Below are 15900 nucleotides of genomic sequence, written 5' to 3' on the forward strand. Positions count from 1 at the left end.
GCATCCATGAAGTGTTGTGCCTGCTATCTGATGTATATCAAGTTCTTGTAAAGTAAAGTTTATTTTTGGACTTTGGTCTCCCTCATTCATCTCCATACCATCTGGTCCGGGTTATATATATATGGTTATATTTATGTTTTATATTGGGATCTGTGATTTCAGTCTACTCCACTGTGTATAGGATGTCTATAGGATAATAGAGTATAGTAAAGTTGTTATGGACGTGACTCAACCTATATTGTGCAGTGAGTCTGTTGTTCCTATAGTGACCGATTTTTCTTGTTGCTAAAACTGATCTATTTTTTTTCATGTTAAACTTTTTTTAAACCACTCTCATTAGTGCGATCATACAACATACAAGCCTCTGATCGCTCCGGTGATGCACTGTACTACTGTAGTGCCGTGTACTATCACTGCCTGTCAGTGTAATACTAACGGCCCCATACACATGAGATAAGTGTTGACTGAACGGTCATTTGGCAGACGGCTATCTCTCCAGACTTCCCCATACTCACAAATATTCCAGCTTTCCTGTGATCTGTATGAGGGTCACCTCCAGACTCCTCTAGGGGAGGATTATCTACAGGAAGAACAAACGGATTAGCCTCTGAAATTCAGGATGCCAGATCCTTCTCTGCCCTGACATCATCTGTCAGGAGGCCCCCAAATACATTATATAGTCGACCTAACCCCCGAAATCAGTGCTTTCATGCAACTTTAGTCTAATGTGTATGGGGGCGTTAAAAGTTTATTGAACGCTGCCTCTGGCCCGACCTAATAGACTTTTGTACATTGCAGGCGCAGACACCATTATTAGACATTTAAGTATCGTAGTAACTAGGCGGCCCCATACTATCGAGTACTTGGGGAAGGAGGGGCATTTAGCCCAACTTTGTCAAACCTTATTAGATGCCATGTTTGCTTTTGACAGCAGCAAGTGGTTAAACTACCATGGTATCGTTGTAACTAGACGGCCCCATATTATCAAGACCTTGGGGGAGAAGGGGCTTTCAGCTAAACTCTACCAAACCTTCTGAGATGCCATGTTTGTTTCTGTCAGCAGCAAGTGGTTCGACTGCCAGGGTTTTTGTTGCAGTCACACCTGTGCCATCCCTGCGGTGTACATCTATGTCCTGATGCCCAAAAGAGGTTTTTTGTTTTTCTTAAATGTTTAACGTATTAAAAAATAAGAAAATTTCTTTTTGCATGTTTTTTTCTTTTTACAAGATTTGTTGGTACCAATTTTCTTTTGAAACATTTTAATATCTGTTTTTTTCTGGTGTTTTTCTTGCAGTATAGGAAAGCCTAAGGCCAGAAATAAACCCCATAAAACACTGTACGAGGAGACTTTGGTATCTAATAATTTCTGTCCGAGGAGTTTGTGAAAACAAAAAAGGTTTTCTAAATGCCTCAAACTTATATGTGTGAATGAGACATAAGATCTAACGAGATAGAAGATTACAGACCAGGAAAGATGGGAAACATTCATATAGACGGCCGGTGGTGATGTAGTCAGTGATGGACTCTGGCCAAATATGTTTCTAGAGCCGTAGTAGATGAAGATGAAGATGTCGTCCTCATCGTGAAGTAGTTATTTCTCATGTCACGTGTAATGAATATCTCCTGCAGTATTGCTAATGCCGATTCCAGTGTCGGTAAATGAGACGAGAATTAGCGTTATGGAAGATGAGTCTATGAGAAATGTATTCAGCTGCAGACTCCAAGGAAGAAACTGCTTGTTGTCTGTGGCCTAAAATATATAGGTTTTATTACTAGATGTAAAGAAGAAAACTAAATACTGTAAAATAATAAATATCCTCATATGTTTCCCCTTATTATCTCCAGTAATTGTATTATTACACAGGGTTTTTATGATGTTACATCGGCTCATCTTCTTCTCATTCAGGTCTCTACAATTTCGGATCCTCTCAGATCTTTTATAGAAGAGAATTTTCCTGATTTTACCCATCAAGGATGGATATGGACAGACACAAGATGGCGGAGAGGATATTACACCTCACCCTAGAGATCCTCTTCCGTCTTACTGGAGAGGTGAGAGATTCTGATGACGTCACATTACATCATTCTTATCTATGGGAATAACAGATGGACAGAACTGGAGAGGTGAGGACTCTGGAAATGTCTGTAGTGAGATTTATTAATGTGTCTCTCCATAACCAGGATTACACAATAATGGAGAAGACCTCTAGTGAGCGCTGTCAGGACCCTGTGTCTGAGGGATGGGAAAGACACCTGAGCCCAATCACGGGGTCTCCACCTCACCCCCTCATACATGAGGACATCAATGACCAGAAGATCCTAGAACTCACCTGCAAGATGATTGAGCTGCTGACTGGAGAGGTGACACTGCTGGGAATACTGGGATATTATACAGTAACGCTATGAAAGGATCGGGGGGATGACTGTATCATTGTATGTGTCAGGTTCCTATAAGGTGTCAGGATGTCGCTGTCTATTTCTCCATGGAGGAGTGGGAGTATTTAGAAGGACCCAAAGATCTGTACAGGGACATCATGATGGAGGTTCCCCAGCCCCTCACATCACCAGGTAATAGACAGGACTAAATACACACGGCCTATAATTATCTGTATGTAAAGAATGAATTCAGCCCCTTATGTGTTTCCTCCAGATCTATCCAGTAAGAGGACAATACCAGAGAGATGTCCCCGTCCTCTTCTTCCACAGGACTGTAAACAAGAAGATCCCAATGTTCCTCCGGTTCATCAGGTAGATGGAGAGAAGGTGTCATGAGATCTCCCCTATGATGTGTAGACGGCTGTGAAGGTCTTATGCTCAGTCTTGTTTTATCCACCAGTATTATATGTTTTATACTTGTGTAATGAGAACGGTGGAGATGGCAGGATTAGAGCTGATCATAGATGTGACTTCTCCATCTGTCTGTGACTTTTACAATATATCTTTCAGGGTGAAGATCTGTCCCATATTAATACTACAGAGACATATGTGAGGGGTGATGAGCGGTGTAAAGAGGAGATTCCTACATATGACCACCCAGGTGAGTAGTAACCACTAAATGCAGAGAGGTCATATAGTCTTCTCAGTCACCGGCTGTGGCTGCTTTATTGGTGGTGTAGTCCGGCCATATCACAAACGTGTGATCACCATTTTGCCGCTAGAGCATAACATTCGCCACCATCTGAAAATGTTCAAATGACTTTGTGAATTGGGAAAGCCCTTTTCTATAGAACTTACAACCTGGAGGATCCACCTACCCCCTGGGATTAGGAGACACTGACCTTTACCTGCCCAGATCTGTAAACCACAAAGCCAAATGACAGCGTACGTAGAATGTGCTGACAAGTGAGAAAATCACTTGAAGAAAAATATTATGATGGGTCTGTAAGAGAAAGCAAGAGGGTAATGATGCAATAACAACATAGTTTCCTTTTATCTAAACTTTAAAATGTATTTTAAATCTAACTTCAAACAGGATTGTGATAAACTATACAGAAAACATTACACCTGTGCCTTGATATATCTCTAAGCTGTGCGTGGCTGATGGCTGTAATATACATTTATTCCCGCCTGCAGGAGATGTGGTGGCTCCAGCCCTGGTTTCATGGATTCACTCCATGTCATAAATTCCATTATGTTTTCCATCCTAAGGAATTCAGATTACTGCACAATCTCTGAAATGGGAGCACTAATACTTTCTCTAAACTCAAGTTTAGTGTTGGAGGTCTCTCCCCAAATATACATTGTTGTTTGGGATCTAACATAGAATAAAAAAATTTCTTTTTTTTTTTTACAGGTTGTGGTGGGATCGGCCGGCCTCACTTATGTGAGACTCTAACACCCTGGTAGTCTTTGAAAAACGTTCTCCATTGCTTTTTCCAAATGTCCGAGATCTAAATTTAAGACACCTCAGCTCTGCACTATTATAAAAAGTTCTCTTTGAATGTCTTATATTTCTTCTTGAAATTCATCTGACAGAAAATATTGTCCCTTACGATAGTTTAGATTGCCAAGAGCCACCGTGCCCCATACTCTAATTACCCCAGAGAGGTTTCACCACTAATTACTCACTTTTTACTGATGAAGACTGTTGAGTTTGATCATTTCAGTAGATGTTATTGTCTATACTCACAGTTTTTGACTATAGTAGTTAGTGTCCAAAATACTCTGATTTAACCCGTTCTCGCAGCCAGTTTTGCGTTTTAATCAGGCCCCATTTTTCTAATCTAACGTGTCACTTTATGTGGTGATAACTTTGAGATTCTTCACAAAGGATAATAGGAAACAAATGGACCTTACAAATTATTTTCTAACTTCTCTTGAATCCGACAATACCCTATATACGATTGTACACTACTGTCTGGGCACATGGCAGGTTAAGAAGGGAAGAAGCGCCATTTAGTTATTTGAATGCAGATCTTGCTGGGATAGTTTACAGACACAATGTATTGGGGACACTGTTCATGGTCACCTGGCAGCTCAAAAGAAGGCTACCACAAACAGGCTTGGCGCTAGCTACTTCATTTTCCAGATCCCAGGGATTACTTGGCTCATCACTTATTTAACCCCTCAACATGGATCTGGACTTAGACAGAGACCCCTAGGCTTGGGCCATGGTGTTACCTACTGTTCTGTGGAGTGAGAGGGCAAGAAGAATAGTCAGGTAGTTGGGTCAGAACCATGAGGGCAGAGAAAATACAAAATCAGAAGACACAAAAGTAGTCAGTAAACGGGCCGGGATCACAAGAGGAAACAAACACACAAGCCGGGAGCTGAGCACAGAGGACTGAACCAGAGGAGGACAAGGCTGTATCTGGCAGCTTCCGGCAATATGCTTCCAGCTTTAGTAGGGTGCGTTGCTTTCCAAATGGCTGAAATAGGGAGCAGATTACTTCAGCTGGACAACAAACACACCCATACTGCCAGACTGGATGGTACTACAGGTCCCAGGCACCCTAATCTTAGTGGCTGGACAGAGACTGCGCCACCCAGAGCTTCTGGTTCCGACGTCTCCTCCATCACCAGCGCCGCCTACAGAATGAGTGTGCGGTAAAAATTTCTCTACTGGTGAGAGAAGCAGATGTCGCAGGAGCAGATCCCAGAGGAGATGGGACGCACCATTTGCAGAAGCCCTAATATGACAAAATGTCAGAAAACCCGGGCAGTAAAAATCCCCATAAAGTGAATTCAATTTGGAAATTATAACCCTCAGTGAATTAATCTATAAAAGTTTTGATTATTTTGACTCCATAGGCACTTTCTGAAAATTAGCACTCAGTGGATGTTGGAGAGTAAAAACTGCACATTGGCCATTTTTTTTTACCAAACACATAGTGCCCAGATTGTGCTCCAGGAGACACACACCGTAAATTAAGTTGGTTCTTCTCACTATAGTAATGCCAAATACATGGAGGCTAAATGTGGTTTGGGCACACTTCAAGGCTCAGAAGTGAGGGGGAGATTTGACTTCGAAAAAGCGGATTTTGCTGGATTGGTTTATGGAAGCCATGTTGATTCTAAAGAGCCTTTGAGAATCTAATAATGTAGAATCCTCTGTTTGACTTGAGTGGGGACTTGTTTTTTGTGAGATGAGTAGAAGTTTTCATTGGTATTATTTTTCCCTACATAACATTTTTTGATGGCTTCTTATTCTGTATTTTTGAGGCAGAATGAACAAAAAGTTGAACACCACGCTCTACTGGTTCATCCTATGAGGTTTTTTATTAGACTGTGAACTGTCATTCGGTCAATAACTTGCCATTTCTACAGACATTTTCAAGTGCAATTAACACAAGAATCCCATAGAAAAATATATAAAGATTGCATACCACTTCTAAATCAATCTAAACAAACACATCCCTGGGCTACATGCTAGTCCAGGGAAATGAAGGGATATATGCTCAAGTTTAAAAATCAATTTTATTAGACACAAATCTAAAAAATAGAGGAATATTTTAAATCCTCTATTTTTTAGATTTGTGTCTAATAAAATTGATTTTTGAACTTGAGCTTATATCTCTTCATTTCCCTGGATTAGCATGTAGCCCAGGGATCTGATTGTTTAGACATTTTAAGTAGAAATGTTCAAAAATATAAATTTCAAGGATATTTTATTCAAAATTAATAATTGTTTTTTTTTCTTGGCAGACGACTGTACCAGAAGATCAGATGGACAGGAGATTTTTAAATTGGATGATCTTGAGATCCCACAGGATACAATTGAACTGAATGCCATTACTCCAGATATACCATTATCCCTTCATAGCAAAGATCTGTCATCTGATTCTATGAAACAGGTCCTGTCTTCTGATTCATTACCGACTACTAAGGAAAATCAAAATAAAATGAGCATTACAAAACAAACTGCTCCTAAAGCAAATAAGTCATTTTCACATTCAGAAAATGAAAACAGTTTTACCCTCGAAAAGTCTATTCTTAAACATCAAAAAATACACACAATGTATAATAGATTTTTTTATTCCAAATATGGAAAATGTTTTAACCAGAAATCAGTTTTTGTTAATCACCAGAGAAGTCACACAGGGGAGAAGCCTTTTTCATGTTCAGAATGTGGGAAATGTTTTAACCGGAAATCAGATCTTGTTCGTCACCAGAGAACTCACACAGGGGAGAAGCCTTTTTTATGTTCAGAATGTGGGAAATGTTGTAACCAGAAAATACATCTTAATAAACACCAGAGAACCCACACAGGGGAGAAGCCTTTTTCCTGTTCAGAATGTGGGAAATGTTTTTACCAGTAAACAAATCTTGTTAATCACCAGAGAACTCACACAGGGGAGAAGCCTTTTTCATGTTCAGAATGTGGGAAATGTTGTAATCAGAAATCAGATCTTGTTCGTCACCAGAGAACTCACACAGGGGAGAAGCCTTTTTCATGTTCAGAATGTGGGAAATGTTTTAACCGGAAAGCGCATCTTGATAGCCACCAAAAAATACACACAGTGGAGAAGCCTTTTTCTTGTTCAGAATGTGGGAAATGTTGTAACCAGAAATCAGATCTTGTTCGTCACCAGAAAACTCACACAGGGGAGAAGCCTTTTTTATGTTCAGAATGTGGGAAATGTTTTAACCAGAAAATACATCTTAATAAACACCAGAGAACCCACACAGGGGAGAAGCCTTTTTCCTGTTCAGAATGTGGGAAATGTTTTTACCAGAAATCAAATCTTGTTAATCACCAAAGAACTCACACAGGGGAGAAGCCTTTTTCATGTTTAAAATGTGGGAAATGTTTTAATCGTAAAATGATTCTTGATAGTCACAAGAGAACCCACACAGGGGAGAAGCCTTTTTCCTGTTCAGAATGTGGGAAATGATTTAACCCGAAATCAGATCTTGTTAATCACCAAAGAACTCACACAGGGGAGAAGCCTTTTTCATGTTTAGAATGTGGGAAATGTTTTACCCTTAAATCAGCTTTGATTAAGCACCAGAGAATTCACACAGGGGAGAAGCCTTTTTTTCTGTTCAGAATGTGGGAAATGATTTAACCAGAAATCAGATCTTGTTAATCACCAAAGAACTCACACAGGGGAGAAGCCTTTTTCATGTTTAGAATGTGGGAAATGTTTTAATCGTAAAATAATTCTTGATAGTCACAAGAGAACCCACACAGTGGAGAAGCCTTTTTCGTGATCTTTTTTTTTTAATCTAATTCACTTCTGAGATTTTTTTCACTAGTTTTTTTTTTTTTTGCCAAAACAAGAAACCAGTTCATACAATAATCAAATAACATACCATAGGGATGACATACGTGCATCTCTCCTATAGATCTTTTCAGCTTTCCTATTACCGTCTGATAACTTGCAGTTACTATATCTTACAATTAACATTCCACATTCTTGAAATCTCTTATATAACCATAATATTGTAATAAACATTATAATCCTATACACATATAGGTGTGCTATATTACCCATACCACATGTTAAGGAATTCCAATACACATTACAATGAAACATTAGACCTCGCCAATACTCCCCTTCTCCCATAAGTCATTGTCTCTCCAACAATAACCCCCTTGATGGCATTCCAGGTGTATCCAACCATAAGCCCCATATTTTCTCAAATTTATTCATTCAGTTTCGTTTTTTATATACCCCTTTTTCTAATCTGATAATATTATTTACCCTATTTTTGAGTTCACCAATTTCTGGAGGTGAGGGGCTAATCCATTTGGATGCAATATGCTTCCTATCTTGAAATAAAATATGTGAAATCCCTATTGAAATTGGGTCAAATTCCATATCATCCTCTAATATACCTAATAGGCATTTTTGGGGTCTGGTTGAATATCTATTTTATATACCCTCTTTATAACAGACAGAACTCCTTTCCAGTATTTACCTAACTCCCGGCATTCCCATAGCGTATGTAATAGGCCCGCAGCATCCATGTTACATCTTGGACATTCAGTGACAGTCCGGTATCCTATGTTACATCGGAATCTAGGCGTCTTATATTTCCTGTGTATTAATATGATCTGGGAAAATCTCTGAGCCTCATGTAAAGATAATTGGGGTACCAGTTCTAATACCGCTCTCCATTGATCCTCAGTAGTGTTGAGCGAGTATATTCTATTAACCCTTTCGCCGAGTATGCTCGGGCCGAGCTCCGAGTATTTACAGCTGCTCGGTGATATGCTTGAATCGCTCCCATGTGCATGATTTGCAACTGTTTGACAGTTTTATTACATGGGAGGAATGTCTTTCTTACACATTCCTCACATGTAATAAAGCTGTCAAACAGTTGAAAATCATGCACACGGGAGCAGGGTGGATTTGATTTAAATCTAACTGATTTAAATCACGATTTAAATCATGATTTAAATCACTAGTCAGTAAGGCTTGATTTAAATCAGTGATTTAAATCAAAGTTTCTACCTAAACTAGTTCTTGCTACTTTAACATGCAAGTAGATGAAGATTTTTAGAATCACTTTTTATATTACTTTTTTCTCCCCAGTTTAATGGGTTAATCATTCATATTTGGACACCACTGTTCTGTTGTACTTAGGAAGGAGAAAAATAATCCTGACCTTAATAACAATTTAAATAGATTTATTCAACTGAAACAATAACAACATTACAGCATAAGTTATTTGCTTAAATAAACATCCATGTTTGTTAACTAATTTGGCTAAACAAAATATATATATATTTTAAGAAACTTAGACTGTCAGCCCAGCCGACACATGAAAAACTTAAATACTACTGTCCCTGCTGTCCTCTGTAGCTCACTCGTTGTCATCTTCATCATCATCTTCTTCTTTGTTCCTATTCATAATCTGGAAAAGAAAAACAAGCTTTCTTGCTTTATTGGGTCCCAACCGATTTCTCAATTTAGAATGAATGAGTCCAAAGGAAGAGAATATTCTTTCAATGCCTGCAGAAGAAGCTACTGCTGTTAAAAGTGAAATCATTACTTGAACAGTCTCTAAATCCAAGCGCTTAAGTGACTTCCACCAGTTTACTGGTGTGACCTTCCTTAAAATATCTTCAGCAAACATATATTTCTTGAATGGTTCCCCCTTAGCTCTGAAGTTTATTATAGTTGGCATTAAAGATGGATGATTGCTGGATACCCATGTCATAGCTAACTCCTCTTCCTCAGCACTTAGGTTTTGACCCTGATATTGGATATTGACAATATTTGCCAAAAAATGAGCTGGTGTCAGTGCTTGTCCCATTCGTTTGTTTACTGCTTGTAATTTAATTCTGTCCATGTGTAGTTCTGTTTTTAAGTGTTCACTCAGTTCCTTCCAAATTTCAACAGCATCCGCAATAAAACAGCTATTTTTCTTTATTTTGTTTAAAGCTTGAGAGATGGGTTTCAGGAAGCTCAGCATATGTTCAACATTTCTCTTAAGCCCAATGTTGAGGATTTTGGCCGTGACAGTGCCATCTATTTTATCTCGATTTTCTTCACAAAGTGTCATCAGAATAGGCCAGTTTTTGATATACTGCTCAAAACAGTCCACCACAGAGTTCCATCTAACATCTTGTGGGAGCGTTAGCTTGGTTCCACCCATCCTTTTCAGAGCTGCTGCAGCAAAATGATTATTACGGAAGTATTTAGCAATTTCAACAACATTAGCCTTTATTTCTGGAACACTTAAGTCTTTGGCTAAGAGGTGCAGCAAATGAGCACTGCAACCATATGTTATTAGCAGCTTTGTATTCCCTCCCTGCTCTTCTAAATTTCTTCTCATCTTGGATACGTTTGCAGCATTGTCAGTGACCAAACTGCGTACTAGACATTTGAATTTTTGTTCACATGTTATTATAGCTTTTACTGCCACTTCTTGTAAGTATTCTGCTGTGTGTGCATTTCCTGACGTATCAGTTGTTTGTGCAAGGAAGACTTTACCTTCTTCTGTTGTTATACAAGCACATACAATAGGATCATTGTGGACATTACTCCACCCATCAATACTTAGGTTAACAATTTTACCCTCCAGAGCTGTTGCACATTGCTCCATTTCTCTGTCATACACTTGATCCAGCAGTTTCCCTGCAACATCAGCTCTGCTGGGTGGACTGTATCCTGGTCTCAGTGACTGAACCATATTAATGAAATGTGGGTTCTCAGTCAGACGGAAAGAAGAGTTCATTGCATAAATAAACTGGGCAATTTTTTCATCAATCAACTCTTTTTCTAATCTGCTAGTTCTTATCACAAACCTATCTCTGGTGGTTCCAGGAGGTAAAGGTTTTTTCTTCCTTTTGGGTGATGGTGATATGTGGCTGTGGGTGTCTGATGATGATGATGCTGCTGCTAATGAAGCACTATCCTGGATGGATAACTCTGAAACTGTAGAACAGGATGATGGTGATCTTGGAGGTGGATAGTTTCCAGAATCCATGAATTCCCCTAAACAAAAAAAGTCAATGCTGTTATTTTATTGTTTATACAATTTCTGCTTATTGTACACAACACATCACTGCCCCTGCCCCAAAAGGAATATTTGTTTTTCTTCATAACTGTACCAAATGACAGTAACATGCAGTAATAATAAGAAATATAATTTTTCTCACACATGACAGTTCAGTCTTTAGAAATAGGATTCAATAAAAATGTTTACCAACAGATCCTGCCTGTTCAGAAGTGTTTCTTTGGTCATCTTCATCACCGCACTTCTCATGATGTTGCCTCATTCGCGCCACCAGGCCTTGCATCTCTTTCTTGCATCGTTTGCATTTTGCACGCATGCCTGCCTTACCGATAGGCGAAGGAGCTTCATTAAAATATTCCCAAACTGGGTCTCTTTTACGGCCTGCTGCCATTATAAGGAAAGAATGTAATAAACCTCAGATCGTACACACAAACAGATCCAGACTTGTCTGTCTGTGGCTATGCTGCAGTATTGTGCTCAAAGTTTCACTTTCTTGTCTGCTTGCCCTTCCTCCTCCTCACACTTAGATTCACATTCTTCTTGTGTTGTGCAGATCTATTCCACTCCAAACAATCAGAAACATATTGTCTGACTTCTTGGACTTGGCACTGAAGGGGTTGATTCTGTATTCATAGGTTTGTAGAACAATAGGATTAAGGTCTTTTTCTCAACTCTGTTCATGTTGTAACATTTTTGCCGTGAAGAAGAGGCTGGGACCTCTGCGGAGTCAAATTCAGTTTTGAGAACTGCGTAAGTAAAGCGAGCATCTGTGATAATATAGGAGAGAAACTGCCCACTAATCCTACAGAAACCTCTGGAAGAGCATGGCATTGTGAATGTTACACATATACAGCCTTTATTCTACTGAGTTAAACAACTCAGCTTTATCTCATGATGGAAGAACCTTTGGATGGTAAAATATTTTCCTCAAAAAGCAGTTTATTGAAAAAAATCCGATTTAAATCAAAAAAATCCGATTTAAATCAAAAAAATCTGATTTTTTTGATTTTTTTAAAAAAAACATTGATTTTTATCCACCCTGCACGGAAGCGATTCAACCATATCCCCAAGCAGCTATAAATACTCGGACAGAACATACTCGCTCAACACTAATCCTCAGAAATTGGACCTATATCTCCATCCATTTTTGTCTAGCTGGAGAAGGAAATTTTTTTTAAATAATTATCAAGAAGGACTCAATAAAATATCAGAAATACAACGCTTAGTATTTCCCTTCTCTAATACCAACTTAACAAAAGTATTATTTTCTACCCAAAAGGGCGTCCATCTTGATTGTGCATTAAATGAATGCCGAAACTGTAGAGATTTATAGAATTGTTTATTTGTCAACCAAAATTGATCAAAGGTCCTTTAATTGATCAAAGGTCTTAAGTATCCCTTCAGACAATATGTTTTATATTGCATATATATTCCTTTATCCACCCAACTCCAAAATCCCTCTAATTTATAGACCTCTGCATATTTATTATTAAACCATATAGGTGTATATTCATTGCAGTCTCCTATTTCCATTATATCTTTACCCCTATCCCAGACCTTGTAGAGTAGAGCAAGTGTAGGGTATAGTGATTTCTTGTGTGCGAGGTCATTCAGTAGCACTATATGAATAGGAATATTCCACGGTGTTCCTGAGGTAATTAACCCCTTAATACTATTTGGGTTTGCAGCGCTATGCCACCCACCCCAATGTTGCAATATAATATATTAGTGCATTAGGAATCGCCAATCCACCAGATTCCTCGTCACTTTGTAGATATTCACATTTTATCCTAGCCGATTTCTTTTTCATATAAGAGAACGAAACTTGCTATGAATTTTCTGAAAATGGGAATTATGGATCCAAATAGGGGCATTATGCAGAATGTATAAGAGTTGGGGCATCAATATAATTTTTAATAAGTTCCCTCCTCCTACAGCTGATAATGGTAATCTCCACCACGCATCGATTTTCTCTTTAAACTTTTCCAGAAGAAGATATAGAATCAGTACAATGTAATCCGGAGATCTTTTTGTTATATTTATACCAAGGTATTAGAATTTCTCAACTGTTTGTATTCGTGTATGTTCTAATATGCTCGAATTAGGGATATCATCAAATGGTAGAATAACCGACTTATCCCAATTAATGGACAGGCCTGACCATTCACCAAACTCTCCAATAATGTTCAGAATAGGATCAGTAGACTTCTGGATATCACCTACAGTAGAAACCAGAAGTTTACATACTTTATAAAAAGACACATATACATGATTTTCTAAATAGCTGACATGAAATCAGAATAAACCTTTCCCGATTTAGGTCAATTAGGATTACCATAATTTTTAATATTTGCCAAATGCCAGAATAATGAGAGATAGAGAGAATGTTTAAGGCATTTTTATTACTTACTGCAAAGTCAAAAGTTTCCATACATTTCATTAGTATTTGGTAACATTGCCCTTAGGCTGCGTGCCCAATATGCGTTTTTCAAGCATTTTTGCAGCAGAATTTCCGCAGCGAAAACGCTTACAAAATGCTTGGTAATACGTGCCCCATTGTCCCCATTATCATTGCGGAAAAATACACACCATGTCCATTAAAAAAACGCATGTAAAATTCACATGCATTTTTCCTGGCAGGGAGATGCGGAAAAAATCTGCAGCATTTCTGCATTGTGGGCCCTTAGCCTTAAACTGAATGACTTGCGTCAAACGTTTGGGATATCCTTCCACAAGCTTCTCACAATAGTTGGTTGGAATTTGGGCCCATTCCTCCTGACAAAACTGCTGTAACTGATCCAGGTTTGTAGGTCGTCTTGCTCGTACCTGCTTTTTCAGCTTTGCTCATAAATCTTCAATAGGATTGAGATCAGGGCTTTGTGATGGCCACTCCAAAACATTGACTTTATTATCCTTAAGCCACTTTGTTTCGGTCATTGTCCATTTGGAAGACCCATTTCCGCCCAAGCTTTAACTTCCTGGCTGATGTTTCAGATGTTGCTTCAGTATTGCTACATAATGTTCTTTTCTCATGATGCCATCTATTTTATGAAGTGCACCAGTCCCTCCTGCAGCAAAACAAACCCACAACATGATGCTGACTCCCTCGTGTTTCACAGTTGGGATGGTGTTCTTAGGCATCCAAGCTTCTTCCTTTTTCTTCCCAACGCAACAATGGTCATTATGTCCAAAAAGTTCAATTTTAGTTTCATCAGACCACAGGACATGTCTCCAAAAATTAAGGTCTGTGTTCCTGTGTGCATTTGCAAACATTAATCTGCCTTTTTTATGTTTCTTTTGGAGTAATGGCTTCTTCCTGGCAGAGTGGCCTTTTAACCCATGTTGATACAGTACTCGTTTCATGGTGGATATTGACACAATCTTACCAGCTTCCGCTGTAAAGGACATATCGATATCCATGCTATAATTACTTTTATAGTTACTTCATTTTTGCACCTTGCTAAAATCATGTTATTATTATTCTTTGCATAGCATACATTCTTTCCTTCTTTCCTCTTGTTTCACATGCAATTTTCTCACAAGAACCTTTTCTCTCAAGAACATTCTATGAGACACCCTGCTCCTATTATCTAACTAGTCTGAGCCGGGATGTGTAACCTTGTAACTTTCCATCATGCGCTGAACGAACAATAATATGACCATATGTGTGTTTCCGTAATAATTGTACTAACATTGGTTTAAGCCTGTAGTATGGCTGTAGGTGATTGGCTATTGATATACTCAAAACAATATATAATGCTAAGTAAAATAAACGGGATTAGAGATTCTCCAAATCCTCCCATACAGAGCTTTGTCTCAGTCTGGTTTCCTGTTGGATTGCGCAATCAACCTTGTAACATAATAATTTGACACTCACTTGGTCAACTGTGACGGGTCATTGCTGCCCTCCCTCAACACCGCCATCATCCGCTGCTGTTATACAGCTGTGACACATGAAGGGATTGCCTAACAAACAGGCAATCCCTGCATATGTCACAGCTGTGTAACAACCACGACACATGCAGACGAGGTTGCTTCAACTGAAATGCCGAGCACGCCGAAACTACTCGGCGAGTAGCCGAGCGTGCTCGTTTAAAGGGTTAAACACACATGCTCGCTCATCACTAATGTCAGATATTGAGAAAAACATGCATATGTGTCTTTTTATATAGTGCATGTAAACTTATGGTTTCAACTGTATATATATCAGTAAATCATCAGCATAGAGTGAACACATTCATCTAAGCCTACAATATCCGGACTAGCACTCAACATACGGGCCATAGGTTCAATGGCCATCGTGAGAAGGAGGGGAGACAGGGGACATATAAGAGAACGCTAGTTCTTATTTTAGTCTGAGGTCCAGAGTGCAAAACCTGTATGTATGATAGGAATTTGGGACCCACCTTAAGCCTTTTCAGAACCTCCCACAGGTATTTCCATTCTACGCCATCGAATTCTTTAGCCGCATTGAGAGTAAGAATAGCTTTGTGTCCCATTATTACATCTGATTTCTGAATATTCAAAAAAAGCCTTCGTAAATTCATTGCTGTGGACCAGTTTGGCATAAAGCCTGATTATTCATCAGGATCAATCTCTGTAATAATGTGAAACAATCTATTTGCCAGGCCTCTGCAATTATTTTAGTGTCTACCGATAGAAGAAAAAAGGGATGATATGACAGCAGGTCTTTCCCTGGTTTCAAAAGGACCACTACAATTGCCTCATTCATAGATTTTGGCATGTGACCTGATTCTAATGCTTCATTAAAAGTATCTAATAGTTTAGGGATTAGGAGATCCTTACATTTTTTAAAAAATTTACATGACAGTCCATCAGAGCCGGGGGGCCTTTTCATTAGCAAGGGACTGTAATGCATCCTCAAGTTCAGACATTGTCAGTGGGTTTTCTAGGTAGGAGCTACTTTCCTCTTTAACCCCTTAACAACATCTGACGTACTAATACGCGTCTGTGCCCTGGGACTTAAGA

At 38.8% G+C, this 15900-nt stretch overlaps 2 protein-coding genes across 2 annotated transcripts in view; one reads left to right on the plus strand and one right to left on the minus strand.

The window, feature by feature from the left end:
- The window catches only part of LOC141191543 (uncharacterized), a 31577-nt gene extending 22982 nt beyond the window's left edge, over positions 1 to 8595 (plus strand). The window contains exons 2-7 of the mRNA XM_073661440.1: positions 1907 to 2052; positions 2182 to 2361; positions 2445 to 2568; positions 2651 to 2748; positions 2947 to 3037; positions 6145 to 8595. Of these exons, the coding sequence (XP_073517541.1) occupies positions 1975 to 2052; positions 2182 to 2361; positions 2445 to 2568; positions 2651 to 2748; positions 2947 to 3037; positions 6145 to 6758 (1185 nt within the window). The 5' untranslated portion in view covers positions 1907 to 1974 and the 3' untranslated portion in view covers positions 6759 to 8595. The remainder of the gene's footprint in view (positions 1 to 1906; positions 2053 to 2181; positions 2362 to 2444; positions 2569 to 2650; positions 2749 to 2946; positions 3038 to 6144) is intronic.
- A 471-nt stretch (positions 8596 to 9066) lies between these two features.
- Positions 9067 to 11404, minus strand: LOC141191590 (uncharacterized). Its single transcript, XM_073661520.1, has 3 exons — positions 11101 to 11404; positions 9442 to 10889; positions 9067 to 9084 (listed from the first exon to the last, which is right to left on the minus strand). Exons 1-3 carry the CDS (start codon positions 11300 to 11302, stop codon positions 9067 to 9069), a joined length of 1668 nt encoding a protein of 555 aa, XP_073517621.1. The 5' UTR covers positions 11303 to 11404.
- Positions 11405 to 15900: the final 4496 nt, after the last annotated feature.

The sequence above is a fragment of the Phyllobates terribilis genome, unplaced genomic scaffold (assembly GCF_046119375.1).
Source record: "Phyllobates terribilis strain yellow unplaced genomic scaffold, ASM4611937v1 Scaffold_47__1_contigs__length_9908305, whole genome shotgun sequence".
NCBI lineage: Eukaryota > Metazoa > Chordata > Amphibia > Anura > Dendrobatidae > Phyllobates > Phyllobates terribilis.

Coding starts and splice junctions, on each gene's coding strand:
- LOC141191590 (XM_073661520.1), bottom strand. CDS start 11,302: ATGGCAGCAGGCCGTAAAAGAGACCCAGTTTGGGAATATTTTAATGAA. Junction 10,890..11,100: donor TGAACAGGCAGGATCTGTTG/GTAAACATTTTT, acceptor TTTTTTGTTTAG/GGGAATTCATGGATTCTGGA.